Source organism: Phyllostomus hastatus, unplaced genomic scaffold (assembly GCF_019186645.2).
Source record: "Phyllostomus hastatus isolate PE091 unplaced genomic scaffold, TTU_PhHast_1.1 phas_contig_58, whole genome shotgun sequence".
NCBI lineage: Eukaryota > Metazoa > Chordata > Mammalia > Chiroptera > Phyllostomidae > Phyllostomus > Phyllostomus hastatus.
Genome location: NW_025333916.1, coordinates 3,656,526 through 3,678,438, shown reverse-complemented (window position 1 = coordinate 3,678,438; position 21,913 = coordinate 3,656,526). Strand labels below are relative to the sequence as shown.

Below are 21,913 nucleotides of genomic sequence, written 5' to 3'. Positions count from 1 at the left end.
CATTTATGACCTGGCTCCTATAGAAAAATGCATCCTCAGGGTTGAACAACTGGCTGAGTTATAAATGGACTTGTGGAACATAATTGCTACTGACATTGGGAACTGCCTATAAATAGATATCTAGGACTTACACTTGGGAACCAGTAGTCCCTGGAGCATCCACAGCTCTCAGAAGGAAGCTTCTGTTCGCCTTTCCCACAACCTACTTTGTTCCCAGGAAGAGAGTGCTAACGGGGTTTAGTCAGGTTTAAAGAAGCAGCTTAGCCATGAGCTAAAAGAGATTTTCATGGTTTCCTGTATAGGAATTAACAGTAATTCCAAATATTGGGGCTAAAGAGATAAAAGAGTGGGAGCTGCTCTTTGGGGGATTAAAGGCAGCCATCTCTTTGCCCCTTCTGCTTTTTTTCTAGTGTCAAGAGGGGTAGGGCTTTGCTGACTAGTAACGAATGTGTTAGGTAGCTTTAGGCAAAAAGAGCTCAAATTTAAAGGTGATCAGAAACACCTGGTGAAGTGGCAAATAATCCAGACCCTCTCCTGGAATTTGGTCAGCAGGTCCGGGGTATGTGCCCAGGAACCTGTATTTTTAAACGAGCACCCCAGATGATTCTGGTGCAGTTCGTTCCTGTACTATATTTGAGAAAGAAAGCCTGGACCCTGGGGAAGAATCTGGTTCTCCTGCAAAAATGTGTGTGTGTGCACACATGCACCCTCCTTTAGTTCTAGGTTCCAGGAGAGTCTCTTGCCCAAGCAAAAGGATTTGCTCCTACCTGGCTCAGAAGAGCTCAACGTTTCACTCTGGGGCCAAGGCCAAGTGAGTAATAGTTCCCACTAGTTAGGACATTGACCTCTGAGCCAGAACTTCCTGGGTAGAGCAATGGTTCTCAATGTTACTGCACATTAGAACTACCCGAGGAACCTTAAAAATACGGATGCCTGGGCCACCCTTCCAGGGATTCTGATTTCATTGTTTTGCATATGGTCTGAACATTTAGGGTATTTTAAAGCTCTTTGGATATTTCTAATGTGCAGCTGAAGTTGAGAACCATTGTGGTAGGGAAAATTACTTATTTTCCTGGAGCCCTGGCTAACTGCAATCTTACTATTATTACCCCTTTAACATAATGGGCATCGTAGAATAAATCTTGATATTTGCATTTCTGCAAGGCTAAACAAAAAATATCAACAATATATAAAAGATAATATTTTGGATAATGGTTACCTGTGAGCATAGTCAAAGATAATGAAAATATTCTTAGTATAGCTCCTTTTGTCCTTTGGTAAGAAAGAAAGCTATGGCATGGCATAACTCAGAATTCTCTAAAGTATTTCAGAGATAAAGCAATTATAGTATTCTAGAGCAATTATGCCTCTAAAAGCTTTTCCTAAAGAAATAGGAAAGTGTTGAACCTTTATGATTTCTTCTTCTTTTTCCTGAGACCTAGCTGATCAGACTCATAGTTGATGTAGGTATAATATTTCAAGGATATCTGTTGCTAAAAACAGGTGAATGAATTTAACAGCAGAAGTATCCATGGACTATAGCTTTTGAACAAATGGACAACTGAATTCGGATCATTGGAGGAACAATGACTTTATTGAATCTGTGGGATTCTGATACATTCACATGAATTTAGTGACCGGTTTACTTCAGGCTGCTTTTTTTTTTTCCTCCATAACAGCCAAACATATTTGGATAGTTTGAAAATTAAACTTATCTCTTGTCTAAAAACAGGGCAATTTTGTATTTAAGGACAATGACGTTTCTCTTAGAAATAGCTTGCAGGGGCTATGTCCGAGTGAGGTTAGGTCCCTGCTGAGAAGTTGATGAGACCATAAGCATGTGTTCAAATTAAGAGTTCCAAACTGGGGGTTCTTGGGCAGAGAAATCCAAGGAATTTGGGGAGGTTCACATACTCTCTGAAACTGTTTGTGTAATTTTAATTGTATATGATTACTTCTATTTTCCTAGGAGAAGGTCCATAGGGTTTATAACCATGAAGGCTTTACAACCACTAAAGGTTAGGACACAGAGCTCCATACACTTACATCAAGACTCCTCCACTCTGGTCCCCTTCAACACAGTGTGTGATTGGGAACAGGATATAGAAAAGGAAAAATGATAATATTCTACTTTACTCTTCAACCCTGCTCTGCTCTGGGCCAGGATTATAGATGTTTTTGTGATGTATTGACAGCCATGATGTCTTAACTCAAATTGGTGTGATATGAAAGACCATCAGAGGAACCAGCACTGGTGAAGAATCTGGCCTTTGTGTCCTTTGCCGTAGCTTCCATGCCATTCTGGGAGGAGAGAACAGTTTGCACCAGCCAGGAAAAACAGATAGTGGCTGAGGGAGAGCTCCTATTCTCCATGAACAGAATGGGTGCAATTTGCTAATTGTAGAGCAGAAAGCAAATGTGATATTTTCCCAGCTGATTCCTGTTCCTGCATCTATTCAGATGGCGTCAGCTTGAGTAGCCGTTGTCAAAGGCTGCAATTGCAGTAAAGGTGGACCTGCCTTTAATTACACTCAGTGCAGGAAACTGTGGCTTTTTGCAAATGATAAAAAGTAATGACTTTATTTTAAAAACTACTGTAGATAGGTGGTTTCCTCAAAATTTATTCAACTTACAAACATTAATTCTGATTCTTTTGGGGGGAATATAAGGGAACAAAATTTTCTTCTAGGTGACATTAAGCCTCATTATGGGGAGAAATGTGATTTTTGTTAAAACAATATTTTAAAATAAAATGTATATAATGTTACATAGTATTACCTTTTCAAAACTTTAGTGTGGGGCAGATATGCAGGCAAATTTCCCCCAGTGAGGGAAATGTAATATGTGAAGTTAAGTTTTAATTATTATGACTAATTCCAAAATATATATGATCAATACATAATAGTATTCATAGGGATTTAAGGAGTGTCAAATATTTTGCTACATATTTAGATATAAGGCTAAAGTATCATATTTTTATAAATTTAAAGTAGCTATAATAGTTTTATCTTTCAGGAAAATTAGTTTCCATTTGCCTAAACAAGAAGGAAAGGAAAACTTATTTAAAATTGAGAAAATTGTTTTTTTAAATTTGAATTTTTGGACTAAATACAAGGGAATCCTTTCCATGTTATACATACGGAAATACCTACAAGAGTTCAAGTTGTCACTGCTGCCACTATAAATTTGAATGACCACCAACCATCTAAAATTTAGTTTGTATTTGCTTTTGGTTTTCTAATCAGCCGTTGGGCCCAAGCTCTTTTCAAAGAGAAATGGCAATGTCTTACTTTCCTTAAAGAAGATTCCAGCAATTTAAACTTAAAAATGGCAATAGATTTGAGCTACTGGTGACTTATGCTCTCAAACAATAGTGAAGGCAGCTGAAGATTCCTTCTCTCTAGTACATGAGAAATTAATTAAATGCAACATTATTAAATGCTTATAATTTTTCAAAATGTTTCAACCTTTAAAATGCCAGTAACCTTCCCCATGATAGCTATATGACTGCAGTGACACAAATAAAAACAAATCAATTCAAGTTATTTATTGCAAATTAGAAGTGAATGTGACTGATTGCAAAACTCATAAAAATTGGATATTCATTCTACTTGAAGATTCTTTTTAAGGGATCTATTGTAGGTGATATGGAAGGGTGTGGATTTAAAAAAATTATTATCACAACAGCATTTTAAATCACATTGATTTTTTTTAGTATTTTCATGCTATTACTTCAAGATCTCTGATAGTGGGATGTCCACATAAAGTTCTCACTGTAGATTTGGTTTATAGCTAGTAGAGTGTAAGCTCTCTTAGTTTACAAAGCTTAGGAAGAAACTCTGATCTTTGAATCTTTAACAAACAATCCATGTTTTCATTTAATCCCAACCCATGTTTTTTATTTAATAAAAATTGCTATCATGTTATTTTCCCCAATCCTGCCTGATGTTCTTTTGGGGGATGCTGCCCTGGCCCATTCTTTGAAACAACATATATAATCTAGCAGGTCACATGTCAACTGGGCCTTAGGCTGGAGCCAAACCTGGAAAATATTTTTCAAGCCATCCTGTCTCCATCCTTTCATTTTGAGGTAGAACTATTGGGAGTGTGATAAAAAAAAAAAAAACCCAGCATTGAGTGGGAGGTTGGGTCCCATATATGAGGGTCTTGCTGCTGCCAGATTCTGTGAATGAAATGGGCGGGGAGAATTAGTACCTCCTTCAGGTACTAGCTGTAGGTGCTAAAGCCTCCCGTAATCTCTCATTTAGTGAGCTTCCTAATGTTAGTGTGGGCTCTGCCAGCCTCTGGAGGAGTTGGAACCCAGCCTGGCTAGTGATAGCCACAAAGGGCAGTGAGGCTCAGCTGGTCATCACTGGGTGAGGAAGTGTCAGGATCGCTGTAGATCTGAGTCAGGGCTAAACTCAGGATTTCTTTCTTTTCTTTGTAAAACCGTAGTTCTTGTCCTGCTTTCCTGGCTTCCTCCAACTCCCTCAGGGCCATTCGTAGCTCTTGAGAGAGAATTCCTGGGGTCTCCTGCTCCTTCATGATCCAGTCCAGGGCCATGTGGCTGCGCATCTTTTCATCCAGGGAGTACTGGGAATAGTAGGAGATGACTTCCTGGGAGCCAAGAAATAAAGTCCAGAGTGTCAGTCAAAAGCAACAAAGGCACCTGTGTTCATGGCCTTTGGGTGCTTCTTTTCCTCTGTCCCTGCCACCCCCCACATCCATGAGGGTTTTACCAATGATGAAGCCTTTCTGATGTTCACAAACTGAAGCCAAATCCCATGACATACTTCTTAAAGAAAATGAAGGACTAGCTGATATGGCAAAGCAAAATCACTCCAGGTTGAGTTAAAACACTACACCAGGAAGAGTCAATAAAGTTCATGAAATAGAGGCCCGACCTCACTAGAAAATGTATTGTTAGCATAAGGAAGATGACAGTACAAATCGCTCACAGAAACTACAGAAATAACTTTAAAAAGTATTATGGCATGTAGGCATTATCATTATTGATATCATATTGGTACCTTCATGTACATTGTCTCTTACTTCTGTAAACAATTAAAAATCAGTCACTACCTGTCCATTCTCATGTGAAAAATTTGCCAATACATTGTAACGTCATGTATAGGTTTGACGGAGACAATTTAAGAAGAGTGGATGCATTGCTTATTTTTATTTTCAAGAACATATGGTATTTATTTATGACCTTAACAAATTAAAAACAATCATGGAAAAGTGTTTATAACCAACCCTGCATATTTCAAAGGCCTTTTATAAAATCAAAGGAAAAGAAAAAATAACCAAAGCCATTGTCAGCTACTCATTTCTTTTCCATCTTTGACATTTTGAAAGCCAGACTTTCTACGCAAAGAACAACTAAAAACTCCTGGGGCTGGAGTGCATGGAAACTCTTACATCCACCTCATCTTGCTGACTAGGGGCTTTGTTCCTCATACAAATTCCTGTTGGCGAATTCTTGAAAATAAACTACCATCCTTCAAAGTGTAATGGTGGATAAAGGAGGGTAAATCTTTGAGGATAGTGGGGGAAAACCATTAAATACACAGGAGAGGGTTTCCCTTTGCCATTAAAAAAGGGGGAAGGGCCCTTCTCAGGTAGCAAAGAAATAGTGAGACCCCCCTCTATGAAAAATAAAAAAGAAACTTCCAAAGCCAAAAACACTGAGGTGATTAAATACCAGCTTGCCCACTTTTATAATCATTTCTGTTGCATGCTGGGGACTTTTGGTTGTGGAGAGAAAACCCACAACCAAAAGTTCATTTTTCCTTCCGGTTGCAACAGTTTAATCTCTCCTCACTGAGGAGATTTCCAAGCATGCACCCTCAAGTTACCTTCTGCATTGGAGAGTGAAGGACACACATTCTACGTGGGCAGAAGAGGTAAATAGAGCATATTCTGCATTTGCCTTAGAAATGAAGTCTGTTTTAGTGATCCCTTCATTCTGGCATTCAGTACATGTATCTAAATCAGTCCTATGCCCAATGAAAGTTCTTAGTATGCATATTTGGACAGTTCCTGATTCAAATGTTTGGACATTTTATTTATATATATGTATTTCTTTTTGTTTTGTTCTGCTCTTAATAAATAAAGTACCAAATTTAAACAGAAAAATCCAAATGAAGGAAATCTCCCAGGAAGATGACTAGCCATCTGCTATGTCCACATGACACAAACCCACTCCAGACTGTGAAATCTCACCTGTCGGGAACACTTTGTTTCACGCAGGGCCTTCAGGCTTCCATTCCAGTGTAATAGTTGGAAAATGGTCATTAGCTCCTACAAAATGCAAACATCTGTCATCAGTCTTAAAGCAGAAATGTGGGGGGAAAAATTGCCTCAGTGATAGCTGAGCAGGACATAACTGTGGTCCCCAGCTCTATCAGGGAAGTAGAACACACAATATTGTCGAAACACTTCAAGATTACCAAACACCAGAGTCCTGACTTCCATAGCATTCTTCCTTCCTTCCCCTGCTACCTCCATATTTGCACAGTAAATGACTAAATAATTAATATCTTTGCATTTTACCAGTGTAAAAAGAGTTACATTGGTGTGTTCTGAAGTTATCTAAATAAACCAGTGCATCTGAGAATAATGTGTAGGAAAGGTTATTCACTGCATCATTTTTGAAGTTGCTTGAGACTGAAAGCATTTTAAATGTTCATTTTTAAAGGAATGGTTAAATAAAGTATGATATTGAAGGGTGGCAGAATATGCCGCCCCAGAATATGCCACTTCGGTGTATTGATTACTTTGAGCTGAACGCACTTGAAGACCAGCAAATACAAGGAGAGGCTTTCTCTGAACTGCTCTTATCTGTCTAAAGACAGATCCTCCTAAAGGCACTGATTGTCACAATCATTCCAGGGGAGTTTCACCAACCAGGGGAGACTTCCTCTTATCACAGGAGAGGGAACTGGAAGTCAGCTGTGACAAACCATCACACCTCTCATCAATTCTTCTAAGGGCCTGTCCAGGGTCTTCCTGAAAAACCATTTCCTCTCCCCTAAAAGGCCTGCATCCTGTCTCCCCTTGCCTTATTAAGATGGTATTTAATCCTGAATTCTAAGCTACCCCAGGAGGTAGTACTTGTTTTTCCCTAGGTATCTCTCATGTATACATGAGGTATTTATGTCAATAAACTTAATGTTTTTCTCTTGTTAATCTGTCTTTTATTACAGGGGTTTTAGCTAAGAACTCAGAGGTGTGAAGGGAAAGTTATTTTTTGTCCCCTATAATAATTCATACTACTAAATACATTGCAATCATAAAGCAAGAGTAAGATGGGGATAGTGGTGGAAGGAGAAGGGACTAGCCAAAGATATGTATGAATGACCTACGGATGTGGACGACAGTGTGGGGATTGACTGTGGGAGTGGGGGTGGGGAGATGGGCTGGGCAGAGGAGGGCAGAGGGGGAAAATTGGGACAACTATAATAGAATAACAATAAAAATGATTTAATAAAAATGTATTGGCTATTACACAATGCAGTTTTCATAGTGATAAAAAAAGAAGGATCTCTAAATTTTAATGTAAAGAATCTCTGTGATGTGTTGTTAAAATAAAAGCAAAGTGTACAACCTGTATACTGTGTGCTAGTAGTTGATAAAAACAGAATAGGTCTCTATAAACATTTGTTTTTAAATGCCCAGAAGAGTTCTGACAAGATACAAAAAAACTGGTTAAGAAGTTAGTCACCCCACCTCGGGAGAGAAAAGGACTATCTGGGGGCAGGCGGGGGAGGGGGGAAGACCTTCCTCTGATCGTCTTTTGTACCTTTTGAATTTTGAATCATGTGACAAAATTACATATTAAAGAAAAATTAAATTTAAAAAAGTAAGCCAAAAAGAAATATAAAACATATAATAGACAAACTCTAAAAACTATAAAATACTCCTAAATTTATAAATTCAGTCAAGAAAATTCCTTAAAATATGGATAGTGAGGTTGAACTGACATTAAATACACCCATAGTTTCCCATGGCTGGTACCTAGCATAGCAGACAGTCTTTCTATCAGCATCATGCTCTCCCTGCATGATGCCAAGGGTGAGCTAAAGAGTCTAGACATATCTAAGCTTTTATTTATCTAATGTGATTAGAACTAGCAATCTTTCATTGAAGTTATTTGCATTTCTTGTTTTTTTCTTCTCTATTTGGTCAGAGAGACATTTATTGTGGATTAATACCACAAACCACAGCCATATAATTATCAGAAAATAACAATACAATTAAGGAACTTCCTGGTAATGAAGCTAGTTATGAAAACCTTACATTTAGACAGTTGTCCTATGACTATTCAAAAAAGCTGACTTTTACTTCCTTTAACTCATCGTGAAAAAGTTTTCATTATGAAAATCAAGAGACACAAAGTCATTCTGAGATTTCAGACATCTTAGAATTACTAGGTAAATTTTAAAGCTATAAGATAATCAGAAGAGCAATTAGCCCTATTCTCATGTTGAAAATTGCTATTAGAGTATAATGTTTTGTTTTTTTTTCCAGTTTGGGATCCAGTTGGGTTTTTTGTCTATGTTCTACTACACAGTAAGCACCTCCAGGAGCCTACAGAGACCTCAGTAAAAACAAAACCATCTGTTTCCATTAATTAAAATAGGACATGGAAACCAGCTAAATTACTCCTGCCCCAAACAGAGACTCCACTGTCTGCCCAGGGTCCTGGGTCCAGTGCCCAGGGAAGCCATCCCCCTCATGCCGGCTCCCCGCCACTTCTCCCTGCCCCACCCAGATGCTCACTCTCTCAATCAGCAGGCTGATCTGGAAAAATGACAGTGGTTTGCTCCATAACCAAATCTTGCCTAATCTCGTTCTCATCACTGCTCTTTTTATCAAAGAAACCCAAGTGACTGAGGAAGGTACATTTGTGCTGCCCTCCTCACCTGATCTTCAAAGGTTCACTGAATGCCTTGTAGCCAGAAAAACAAACAGAAACACTCTCCACGTCTTGGTGTGGAGGAGTCTCAGTGGTGTTACAGGAGGGCCAGTATTTATGAAGAAGACATTTCGTCTCATGTCTTATCTTAACTCTCCACTTGGATTTTGTATTCTATTGGATATATATATATCCAAAAAAATATATATATATATATTTTTAAACAGAATAAACACCACCTCCACTCCTCCACATGTGCCCTTCTCCCCAAGTCTTCATGCAAAGATTAACAACACAGAAAGATGTACTGAGCTTGCTCTGTGGCTTCCAATAGCCCTGTCGGCATTGTCCGCATGCTGTTGTGACGTAATTTGAGAAACAGCCTGTTGCTAACGAAGAGCTTATTTCTTGCTCTGACAACTGTTGCCTTAGTAACATATTCTTCCTCCACGGATGTCTAGGCTCTCATTCTTATCTATACACCTGCCCCCCTTTCCAGATAAACTGTCATTCCATATAGCAATGCCCCCGCAAGACTTTAGAACCCACAATTCTGCCAAGAACAGAATCAGAAACCTTTCTCATGTCCCTTGGCAACATACATCTCTCAAAAACTTCCCTCCAGAGATGTGAAGTGTTTTTGCTTGCAGGAGGATGGTCATCCCTCTCACCCACTCTGATTTGTCTAAACTTCTATGTCATCACCAAACATTTTTTCCTCTGTAAGTAACACAAATGTCTCTTCCTCAGTGTTGCTTTTATTTCTAAAATCCTCCAGGGAGGATGACTTTCTGGCTTCTTTCATTATGTTCCCATCTAATTCTTACCTTCCTCTGTAGAGATATTAATCTCACTATCATTATGTAGAATATATTGCTATCATTATGTAAAGTATATTGAAATAGTTCTACATTCTTCCTGTTCCACTTCTTTATTTCCCCTCATAAGACCAAATTCACTAGCTTCAGATCTTCTGGAAGCTAAAGGAGCCCTAGGCTCAGCTCCAGGAAATTTCTGTATGCCTTCCATTGATTCACATCATCGGAAATCCTTGCATTACTGCAGATTGGCGAGGACAGGTCTGCTGTGGGCTTCTGCAAGGACTCACTTCCTAGTTTCACCATCACTCCTGCTGCCTGGTCTTCCAGTCTTGTTTTCTATCTATTGAAGTCCTGTCTCTTTATTTTTTAAAAGACTTTATTTATTTTTAGAGAGAGGGGGAGAGAGAGAGAGAAGGAGAGAAACATCAATGTGTGAGAGATACATTGATCGGTTGCCTCTCAGATGCCCCCAACTGGGGTCCTGACCCACAACCCAGGCCTGTGCCCTGACTGGAAATTTAACTGGTGACCTTTTGGTTCACAGGCTGGTGCTCAGTCCACTGATACACACCAGCCAGAGCTGAAGTTGTGTCTATTTAAAGGAAGTCTGTCCAATGAGCTGTCTGTCCTGCTCATTGCAGAAGTTTTTGTGCTGTGTTGCTTGTTATGTGGGCTGATTTAGGAACCTGGGGAGTCTGGGTACCCTGACAGATAAATAAGAAATAGCCTATGGGTTGGGTCGGGGCTAGGGTGTGGTGAGTGAACCAAGATTTCAGGTGAGTCATCCAGTTTCAGGGTCTTTTATTTAAAATTTTGTCATTCTTTAAAATTTTGATATTCTGTTAGTCATGAATTTTTATGTTAATTTTGACTCTTTATAATATTGCATTACAATATTACTTGTATTGATTACTGAGACTTTTGATGCTTCTTTACATTTTGTGCTTTTCTCTTCTTACCCTAGTCTGGGCCCATCTCAGGGGCCTGTCTCAAGGACAAGGCCAGCTTCACGAACTTGTGACCTGGGCATATACACAGGACCTTGAGCTTGGTTCAATGCTGTACTGTCTTGAAATTCTTGGTAATTTTTGAACAAAAGGCCCTGCATTTTTATTTTGCAGTGGGCCCCACAAATTGCAGAGCTACTCCTGATCAGCAAAGTAAATTTAACACCAAATGGAGAATCAAGCCCTGTGTTTTCTTTCTCCTCAGGGAAAATTGCAATTGTAGCTTTCATTCTAGAGCTTTTCCTGCTTTCATGTTGTCAATCATTCAATTTAAACCAACTACAACTGGGCTCTGTCCTCACAGTGCTTCCTGGTAAGTCCTCCTAGAAGAAACATACTTTGGCATCTCAGCTGCTTTGTGGAGAGAAAATGCACACTGACTCTCTCTGGAACCATGTCTGGGAGACTGGCGTAGTTCTGCAATTCATCAGAAATAAGAAAAACAAACACTATGAATGGAGAGCTTGAAAAACAGGTGGGTACCATCTCCCCACCCAAGAGAGTGGATTTTAAAGGAAATTTGTTTATGGGATGGGGTTTTAAAAGGCAACCTGGAGAATTTAGCAGAGATGTAAATAAACAACTCATCCTTGAATTGCATTAGGCTACAGAATAAATATATTAACCAGCTTCAGTCAAAGTCTGCCTTGAATCTGACCTTGACAAGACCCAGTGGCTAGTGCTGTCACCATCCCTCCCCCCCAAACATCAGGCAGTTTTCTCTAAGGCAAGGCTACCTCACAACAGGCATCCTGGCTTCCCTCCCACGAAGTGAAGGTAAGCAGAAGCCTATCACATTTCCTCTGATCGCTTCCTCCTTGACAGCCCCCCTGGAAAGCCTGAAGGCAGTCAGCAGACACCAGCCTTGTTTTTATATGGTATAGTCATCTATAGATACAAACACACATCTATTACCCACCAGGGGTACTGAACTGCTGTGTCGGCTGCAAAGAGCCCAGGACTGTGGTCAATTCCCATTATGTGCAGAAACAAGCTGACACACTGAACCTGGGTCACCAACGAATGTGCAGGACCCGCAGTCAACCTAGAACTGGCAGAAAGAAGAGGGATGTGCTCCAAGGCCTTTTTCCTGGGTTGCCAGCATCCCTGTTTGAGGAAGGGATTTTGGATTTTTCCTGTCCTCAAATTTTCCTCTTCCTATGTCTGTACCACATCCCGCCCCCAGCTTCCTCTGGGAGAACTTATGAAGCATTTCTGCAGCATGGCTGAAATTATTATTTCATATATTTAAATACCTTACTACGTAGACCACAAAAGAACACAGCCTCTACCAAGGCAATTCAAGTATTACTAAAAGTGGTTCAGTACAGCCTATAACAGTGCTTAGATGAAATTTTAAGAATAAAAAAAAAAAAATCTTGCCTTCCCCATCTTTGCCAGACTAACCCAACTGTATTTTTTAAAAAATCATTCTTGGCACTGAGGCCTATCACCAGCCTCCTTGCGTACTCCAGCCTTCTGTGCTGCCCCCAGCTTCCGGCCCACACCATGATCTAGAAGGCCTTCATCCTTACCACCTGGTGCTTCCTGTCTGTGACTTCCTCTCAGTACTCCCACACACTGATGCTGACTCAGACACAGGCATTTCCAATAACTCAGAGTTACAGACTGAACCAAAGCCAATCACTTACCCGGAGTTGCCCACTGCCCTAGACCTTACGGGTGATAAAGAATTGACCATTGATATTTATCTGCAGAATATGCAGGCTTTGGAATTGTCTACTGATGTAGAATCAAATACCCCCAGCTTTGTGGAAAAAGCCACTGAGGAGGCCCCAGTAAGTGTCACTGGTGATTATTTGAAAGAGCCCACAACCAGAGCACCAGACAAGCCAAGCCCCTCCAGGGAAAGCAACAAGTTCATCTCAGTGCTTGTTAAAAGAAGCAGATTCTCCATTGACCGTGATCTTTATTCTACCAACCACAACTTCCTAAGAAGATTAAGAGCTTCTGCACAAACCTACCATAGGAATTTGAATAATTCAGAAGACTGGTGAGCCATAGGATGTACCCAGTTGGGGAAAAACACAGTGGAGAGAATTGCCCACAGGGAGACAAGGTACATTTCCTAACCTTGTACCATTTAATGGTATCAGTAACTATTCATTTGAAATGAAAAAAATAATTCTTAATTTTCTGAAAATCAATCATATACAAAGTACTATGTACTGGGGCAAGCACCATTCATTCTATAATAAAATAAATACAATATTTTTTGTTGGGTGTGGAGGGGAGGAGGAATTTTTTAAAATGAGGTTCTTCTTTGAGGAAATCACTACACTAGATGTTTTACAAATGTCATGTTATGTAAGTCCCACAAAAATCCTATATAAGGGGCATTATTATTCTTATTTTATATGTGGAAAAACTGAATCTTGGAATAGTTAAGTTCCTAGGTGGCAAGTGGTAGAGTACGCCTCACACACAGGTCTGTATGATTTCTAAAAATCTCTGTTCTTTCCCTTGTGTTATTATCCTCTATTTTTTTTATTGTTTGACTTTAGACTGTTATGAGAGGGAATGGGGAAGGACCCTTCACAGTTCTACCTTTTAATTCTCCAGCAAGGACCCTGAAATGTGTAGTGTAGGGGAGCTACCCTGCTTCAGCTGAAACCTGTAGGTCATACAAAATTGTCAAGGGAGTCCACCTGCAGCCACAGACACTTCAGGTAAAGCAGTCCTTCTTTAGAAACACATCTAACCATGGTTGTTAACCTTCATTGAGCATTTATGACATGGATATGCCAGGAACTATTCTGGACTCTTTCTGTATTATCCCGTTTAATCCTCACAGTGGTACTGTGAGATAATTCCACTACTATTATTCTCCCTGATTTATATGCACACGAGGAAACAGATTTAGAGGTGAGCAGCAGAGCCAGGCTGAAAGGGACCAGCCCCCTCCAAAGCCTGGGCTCAGCACCACCGCGCTGATGCGTGCCCTGGTCTGCTCCAGAGGGTAGGCTGTAAGGGCACCTGCTCTCCTCCAAACCAAGAAAAGCAACATCAAAGATCCATAAGATCACGGCCACTTAAAAAACAACAAAACAAAACAAAATCAACAAACAAAAAACTAACTGGGTGACCGAGGTCTCCATAGGACAAGGTGAAGAAAGACTATTGCTTCGTTCAAACAAGGCACTGATGAGGAAATACACTGTTGTGAGAAATGGGCGGGAAGGACATACTCACCTGAGAAGTGACTATGCCTCTGTAGGCGGGAAAACAGTTTGAAAGGTATCAAAGAAAATATTTGAAAGTTTGTGGCCCCGGGGCTCAGCTATAACACCATTGTAAATTATTTCATGATAAACATATTTTTTTGTCCATAAAACACTGTATCTCTGATTCCTTCTTAGAACCTAACCTAAAAAAAATAGAAATACTGGGGGTATGTTCAATTGCATTCAAGTTTAGTTTTTTAGAGGACAAACATTTCATGCTTACTTACAACTGAATTTTCATCTGCCCAGCCCAGTATGGAATAACAGCTGAGGGTGTGAGCTCAGAAATCAGATTGCCTGGGTGTGAACTCTGGCTCTGCCGTTCGCTAAGCTATAGGGTCCACTTCTTTCAGAAAGACATGGGGATAATACTTATATGTTTATTTTGAAGGTTAAGTTATGACAGTATTTGTTAAATGTTTAGCATAGTGCCAAAGTAAGCATCCAATAAGTATCAGCTATTGTTGTTCTTATTGTTGTTGTTATTGATACAATTAATTAATTTGGAAATAATAGATAATGTAGTTCATCAACTCTATTATCACATGTCTGAACAGACAAAAAAGGGTTATAGCTTGCTAAATCTTTTTGTTTTGTTAATGATAGGAAGTGGCAGATTGTATTTAATAAAAATGCCAGAACTAAGGGGAGCACTGTCTAATATACATTGCGGGAATCTTCCCCTATGATTTCTGAAAATTAAGAATCAAATGGTCACAACCAACACTTCAAACTTCCTGACTTGAGGAAAGGGGGAACTTTGTACTGAAAAGCAGGTGAAATGTTACAGACTCCTAAGTCAGGGGTGATCCCTGCTTACTTCTTAGACATGGGTCTTTTAATTCCCTTTAAGAAAGCAAAAACAGTGCCTTGTTTGCATGTTTGTTTTAGCCCACGAGGCCTAGCAAAGATGGAGCTGCCTGCTGGACTTTAGGAGGGTTACAGTAAAACGTCCGAAGCAAACAGAAAAAGTCGATCTAGGGAACAGGAGATGTCAGTGAAGAGAGTGACATTCTCCCAGGCTTTTAGATGGTGCAGCAAAATAAACAAGTGGCAGGAAGTCAGGCACCTGAAATTCCAGCATGGTCTTCCCCATGTTCGACTCCAACATGTAGTGGTAGGCTCCAACGCTGGTGCTGGGGTCGTCCGCATCATCCAGGGTGCCCTTGGAGGGAGCAGAAAAGGGAAATGTTATGGATTGCCTCCTCTTCTTTGGGTGATCACAAATGACAGCTGTGGCCCCACAGGGACCCTCCTGTTGTTGTCCTGACCCTCCAGATGTGCACTCTACTGCCAAGTCTCCAGCTGATTTGGGATAAAATCCTGAATCTCACCATGACTCGGGGGAAAGAGGGTTTTATAATAAAGTTGAATCTGGTATTTGGTCAGAATGTTAACTGATTATGTCTATTCACTAAAAGAATAATTGTCCCAAAGCAGAAATTCCTGTATCTTTGCACAGGGTTGTTGTTTTAAGGTTTTATTTATTTATTTTTAGAGAAAAGGGAAGGGAGGGAGAAAGAGGGAGGGCAACATCAATGTGTGGTTGCCTCTCACATGGCCCTTACCAGGGACCTGGACCTCAACCCAGGCATGTTCCCTGCCCGGGAATTGAACTGGTGACCCTTTGGTTCACAGCCCGCACTCACACCACTGAGCTACAGCAGCCAGGCTTGCACAGGGTTTTTGTTGATGGTGGTATTAATGTATGAGTGGCTGTCCTCTGAGCATTGCCTTCATGAGTTATTAAACTCCTGAAATGATGACCTTGCTCTGATTCCGATGATAACCAGGCAAGATTATATAACTGACAGGGACAGAGTTCTCCAGTTGTGTGGACCGTTCATATTTTACTGCCATAATTCTTAATGGGAACTTTTAAAATAAGCTGGTGTGTGGCCTACAGACATGGGTCTTGGTTTACATTTTCACTTCTAGATCACTTAATTTTTAGCGAACAAGGTGGGTGGGTGATGAGTAGAAATGACATTCTCCTTCAATTTAGTTAGAGGGAGTGGCAATAAAAAAGCTAACATCAGTTCTGGGCCGCCCTTCAATATCCCATGGTCTTGGATTCCTGAGAAGGTGGGCAATGGCTTTGTGAGACTGAACATATGACTGCCAGCATCAGATAGCAGCAGATTTATAGCTTTTGAATGCAATAACATTAACAAACTGCTGCTGAAATATTTATGTTGGCTCTTTAAATATCCCAGAGGAAATTCATCCAGAAGTCTGCAAACCTTATATATTCTCTTTCCTTAGAAATTTCCATGAAAAAATGATAAATTACCTTTACACTGACAGCCCCTCCCTGCTCCTGAATAAATTCCACACACAGAAATCGGCATCATTTTCCTAACTTCTCTTCCTCAAAGGCAGTTGAAATTTACAAGGTAGCAAAACAAAGGCTTCCTTTCATCCTCAGAGAAGATATAGAACAGAACTCCTGACTTCTCCAAGCCCAGTCAACCACTTTGCCCCTTTCCTTATCTCTCTTCTGTGTGATAAGAGCATGTATGAGGGGATAACTGTGAGTGTGATAATGTCTCTCTCATTATCAATAGCTTCTCCAGAATAACCAAGCCTTTACAATCAGACTAAGGGAATCAGACCATGAAAATCTTAGATTCGGTTCATCTATGCTAAAGACAAACCAGGAGTCCGCTGATCCCTTTGGTAATGCCCTGTTCCTGCCCTGGGAAGTTGTACAGGAAGAGATACCCGCCACAGCAGGGATCCAAGGCTTCCTGGAGGCTTACGGCGTGGAGGTAACAAGGATCAGGACTCCAAATAATTCATGGGCAAATCATACGCTCCTGAATTGTTGAGAAAACATGCTATTTAAATTTCTAAGACAGAGGTTTTTGCTCTTAAAGTATTTCGCATTTAGTTATATCCATTACAAAAATTTTCAAAGCCCTCTGAAAGAAGTAACTGATTAGGCATGATAATTCTAATAGTTAACAAATCTGGGGCACCCAGCTTTCCCATACCTAAGCGGTCAGCAATTCCATAAAAATACAGGTTGCAACCATCCATGGTGGCTGCACTTTTAATAAGCACTTCAGACAATTTGTAAGATTAGTTAAATTTAAGGGGAAATGAGCTAGTTTGCCTTTAGATTAAAGCAGTGTTCCATTGCACATGGTCTCAGGCCCTAAAACAAATCAATGCTCCTCAAACAGCAAACATTCAAATAAGGAAATCAAGGTGGATCAAATTATCTACCTTGATTGAAAGCTTAATTAATTGTGATCCAGGGGAGTTAAAGAATATTACTGAGATGAAGAATAGGGAGCCAGCTCCAATTTTGTGCTTTCCAATCAAGTGTTCTTTATGCTGAAAATTAATGATTCAATGGGTTAAAAATTAAATTGGCACAATTCTTAAAGAATGTGCTCACTGTAGCATCTCGCATGATTCGAATGCCTCAGGATTCCTGGTGCAGCCAGCTCCTCCCTCCCTTGGTGGGTACTCACGCTAGTGGAGGCGACTGCTTCCTGCACACTCTCCATAATGAATTCCTTGGTGATCCTTCGTGAGGGAAGCTCATTGAAGAGAGAGTTGATTAGGGCCACTTTAGCTGCATCCCGTCTGGCTTCAGCTCTACTTAAGCAGCACTTGAGAAGGGAAGGAGAATAGGGTTCATTGAAAGATTTACCATTCACCATATTGTCCCTACCTCAATGGGTCTCTAGACATTTCTATTCATACATTTACTGTCTGTTCCTATTCTTTCATACATATTGCTAATGCCCTGAAGATCATACAGATTTTCTTTCAGGCCTAGATTCCATGCAAATGTGTTGGTTGGGCTTCAAATGCTTTTTGTCTTATTTCATAGTCATTGAATAGTTACTATGCGTCAGAGATTACATACTCTGCTGATAAATAATCACAAAAGTAATAATGGCTACTAGTGTGTGCCAGGTGATTACATTCACTATCAGGGCCTTCCTCAAATTTTTCTTTTTCTTTTTTTCAGAGGAAAAAATGTAAAGAAAGAAGGAAAGTGGAAAATACGTTTACAGGTTCTGGAGTCAGAAGCTGCTTAGCTTCAGATTCCAGCTCTGGCACTTACTAGCTGAAAGACCTTGGGCAAGTTAGTCTTTCTGTGACTCAGTTTCCTCCTCTGTAAATGGGAGTAATAGTAGCCCCTCCATAAAAGGTTTGAGGATAGCCTCAAATAGTTAATATAGATAAAGCAGTGCAAATATGCTCTATCTAAACACTCTGTGAGAACATTCCAGTCATATATATGACTGGAATGTTCTCACAGAGTGTTTAATATAAACACAGAGTGTTTAATCTCAGTTTATATACTCACAGTGTTTATATACTCACAGAGTATATAAATATATATATATATATATATATATTTACTTCCAGGTTAGGTAAGGAGACTGCTATCAAAATCTATTATTTTTGCTTTTCCAGCACTTATCTTCCACCTCCTTCTAATAACAATGCCCTGATTTTCTTGGGGACCACTTTTCCACCTTGGTTTCAGTCTATGTAGTTTGGATGGGACGGGCTCCATTTGACCTTCCCAAAGTTAGCAGCCAGAGGCAGTGTATGATTAGTAACTTGTAAAAAAATTAATTTTTCCCAAATGTAATATTGCTCTCCTTCTTCCCAGCCTGGCTTTCCCATGCCTCACATGAGTCTGCTCAATGTATGCTGATTCTTTAAAAAGAAATTAAAAATTTATTGATTTTAAAGAGAGAGGCAGGGAGGGGAGAGAGAGAAACATTGACTTGTTGTTCACTTAGTTATGTATTCATTGGTTTATTCTTGTTTGTGCCCTGACTGGAGCTGTAACCCTCAATCTTGGTGTATCGGGATGACACTCTAATGAACTGAGGCTGGCAAGGGCTGTATCCTGATTCTTTTCTGTTCCCTCTGTCTCTGTACTTACCAGCTACAACTCCTATTCTAGTTCTGGACTGGTGTGGACCCTGGAAGTCCAGATAGAGGGATGAAGCCCTATGAGAACAGCACTGTCTCGGAGCTTACTCCTGTTGGAGGGTCCCAGAGTATGGTGGCCTCTCTCCCACAGCTTCTGTGAACTGTCCAGGGTCCTAAACCCTACTCCAAGACTCCTAGAGGGAAACGCCAGGAAGAGAAGCCCAGGCCCAGGTCCTGGTCCACAGGGTGGCCAGGCACCCCTGGCTCTGCTACTTAGTGACTATGACATGTGGGATGCCTGAATTTGGGGTGTATTTCCTTACTGGATAAATGGGGAGACTAGCCTCTCTGATGTTGAAGCCTCCTGATATCTAAAATGCATGATTCTCAGAATCAGTAGTGCTTGGTGACTGATGTGAAGAAACAGGGAAAGTACCAAAGATCCCACTTCATTTTGCAGTTTCGCAGCCTCAGTGCCTTGGCAGCACCAGTGGGAGAAAAGCCAAACCCCCACAGGTTGCTTTTAGCACACGCTGCCTCTACCTCATCTGCCAAACATCGACCATCTCGCACTGACCAGGGACACTCCAAACTCACAGCATTGTGTCATCCGGAGGCCAGCCTCTCCTGTCCATCTCCACAAACCCAGTATGAGTGTCCTGAGGTGAGGCCCTGGCCCCTCTGGTTTCCCCACAAGACCTTCCTAGAACAGTTGTGACTACTATTGTAAAGATGTTGCACTTGACTACAGATTACTTTCTCCTGCCCCTGTCCCAACCTCCAGGCCTGGGATGGGCCCTACATTGTCCTTGAGTATCTTCCAGAGTGCCGCCTCTGGGGGTCAGTGCCAGCAAGTGCATACGCACTGTTAGTACTTGCAGTTAGTACTGCAGACGAAGTAATGACAAGACTTATGAAATGGTAGGGACATGAAACCAAGGAAAAGAAATGTGTCAGTACCCTAATAAAACAGAACAATCAATCAAAAAAGAAAAAGAAAGAAAGAACTCATGGACACAGACAATAATGTAGTGATTGCAGTGGAGGGGGGTGGGTGGAGGTAGAAGATGGTATGGGAGATAAATGATAATGGAAAAAATACAATAAATAGTCACTTTCGTGCCAAAAAAAAAATCCAGCTACTTTAACTTACAACACAAAGAAATTTCTAATATCTCTCTGAAATAAAGAATTGAGCTACAGATCTAAAATGTAGGTGAAAAGCAGTTTGGGGCTTTTTTTCCTTGGTGTGGAGTGACAAGCAAGAAGGCTTTGTGGTAGCTTTTGGCAGCAAGCAAAGCTATTCAAGGTTCAGACCTCTCCAAAGGTGTAGGTGCCTGCATTAAACTGTGAAGTGTGCGGGGTGGTGCCTGGGCAGAGGGGTTGGCTCTACATTATGGACTTGGCTGGGAGATGATGGCACATTGAGTCCTGAGTTGGCAGTATTTCACTGATGCTTGGGTGCCCCCTCTTTAGAAAGCCTTCCCTGATCACTCCCAAGGCCAGCTGGGATGACCACTGTCCATGAGAGGCATTCACCACACTGTCACATAACTGTCTGCTAGTGCTTTGTCCCCAACTACAGGCTGTGAGCAACCTGGTGTCAGGGTCTGTGACTATCATCTTTGTGTCTCTGCACCTGCAGTATGGTTCATTGAATGAATAACTAAATGCAGCCTAGGAGATTCAAACACAAGTCACTAATGCACTTGCTAAAATGCTCAAATAATCCTTATAAAGAAGAATTAAAGGTATACATTTATTGTTTTTGAAAAGCCCCTTTTAAATATGTCCTGTATAGTATGCATAACCCAGTAATATAGAAAATACATTAATACATGAATTTCAGTATATAATTGGACATTAAGCTCAGATACTCTGAGATTATTATTTTTGCCTGAGTATAGGATACATTTATTATTCTTTAGCAAATCACTTCCTCATTAAAAAGCTAACAAAGTTTTTGCAACTATTATTTGACATCTATAGGAGCAGCTCATTTTAATAGGAATTTGCTTTACCAAATCTATAAGAAACCTATAGGGGTTTTAAAATTTAGAGAATTAGATTCAGATCTGGGCACTCTTGAGACACTTTATATAACTTTCTATCTAAATAATAGCATTTTGCACCATCTTTCATAGAGAGAGACCTAGTAAACACTACTTAGATAAAAGAAGCTATCTATTTTAAATAGAGACCAGCTAAGTACTAGATCAAAGGCACCACATACACTTATAACCAAATGGCACTGCCTCTGAGATCAAAGTGCTGCCGGGCTGCAGGAACAGAAAGCCTGAAAATGGACTATGGAGACCTGACTGATATCAAGATGTTAAAGCAGACACATGTCTTTACTTACTTTATTGTTGCAATGCACAGAATCTCTGGTTAAAATGGGGGAGAAAGTGTACCAATTAATAAGTACATAAAATAAATTCTGGGCCATCAAAGGGCTTTTCTTACTATTGTACTTTGCATTTCTGAAAGACAAGTACTTCAAAATGTTCATAATGTTAACCAGCTGCTTTCTCCTAAAATTTGGAGCTACGAATCCAGGCCAGTGAAGGCTGCATATTTTTCTTTAGGGATCTTTAATGGGACCTCTCAAACCATAAGGACCTGTGCTTGGGAAAGAAATTTAGCCAAAAGCAATCTGCTTGGCAAATCTAAATCAGAGCATGGCTTCTGCTGTGAGAACAGGAACTGTTCGAGTTACCATCAAACAGTGGGAAACGCTGCAAGAAAATAAAATATAATAAGTGACAGAACGTTTTATTGATGTGTCCAAACCAGTCATCAAAGACATCGGCTGGAGAGTGAGTGAAGTATGGGGTTATTTCAAAGCAACTTCCTGCGAGAATTAGACTTCCCAGCCTGTATGGTTGATTCTTGCTGTTTTTCAGCCAAACCTCAATCATAAATACAGATTTGTAAACCATGCCATATCTGCTAACCATTCTTACTTAATATAAAGAGACAGCTTCTGTCCTTTGCACTTTGAAAGTG

At 40.3% G+C, this 21,913-nt stretch overlaps 1 protein-coding gene across 2 annotated transcripts in view; it reads right to left on the bottom strand.

Moving 5' to 3' along the window:
- Window positions 1–1,572: 1,572 nt before the first annotated feature.
- LIX1 (limb and CNS expressed 1) overlaps window positions 1,573–21,913 on the bottom strand; it is a 50,792-nt gene continuing 30,451 nt past the window's right edge. For both annotated transcript variants that reach the window (XM_045848037.1, XM_045848038.1), the window contains 4 exons: window positions 17,476–17,616; window positions 15,063–15,158; window positions 6,226–6,303; window positions 1,573–4,617 (listed from right to left, as the gene is read on the bottom strand). In XM_045848037.1, coding sequence (XP_045703993.1) covers window positions 4,330–4,617; window positions 6,226–6,303; window positions 15,063–15,158; window positions 17,476–17,616 — 603 coding nt within the window. In that variant the 3' untranslated portion in view covers window positions 1,573–4,329. The remainder of the gene's footprint in view (window positions 4,618–6,225; window positions 6,304–15,062; window positions 15,159–17,475; window positions 17,617–21,913) is intronic.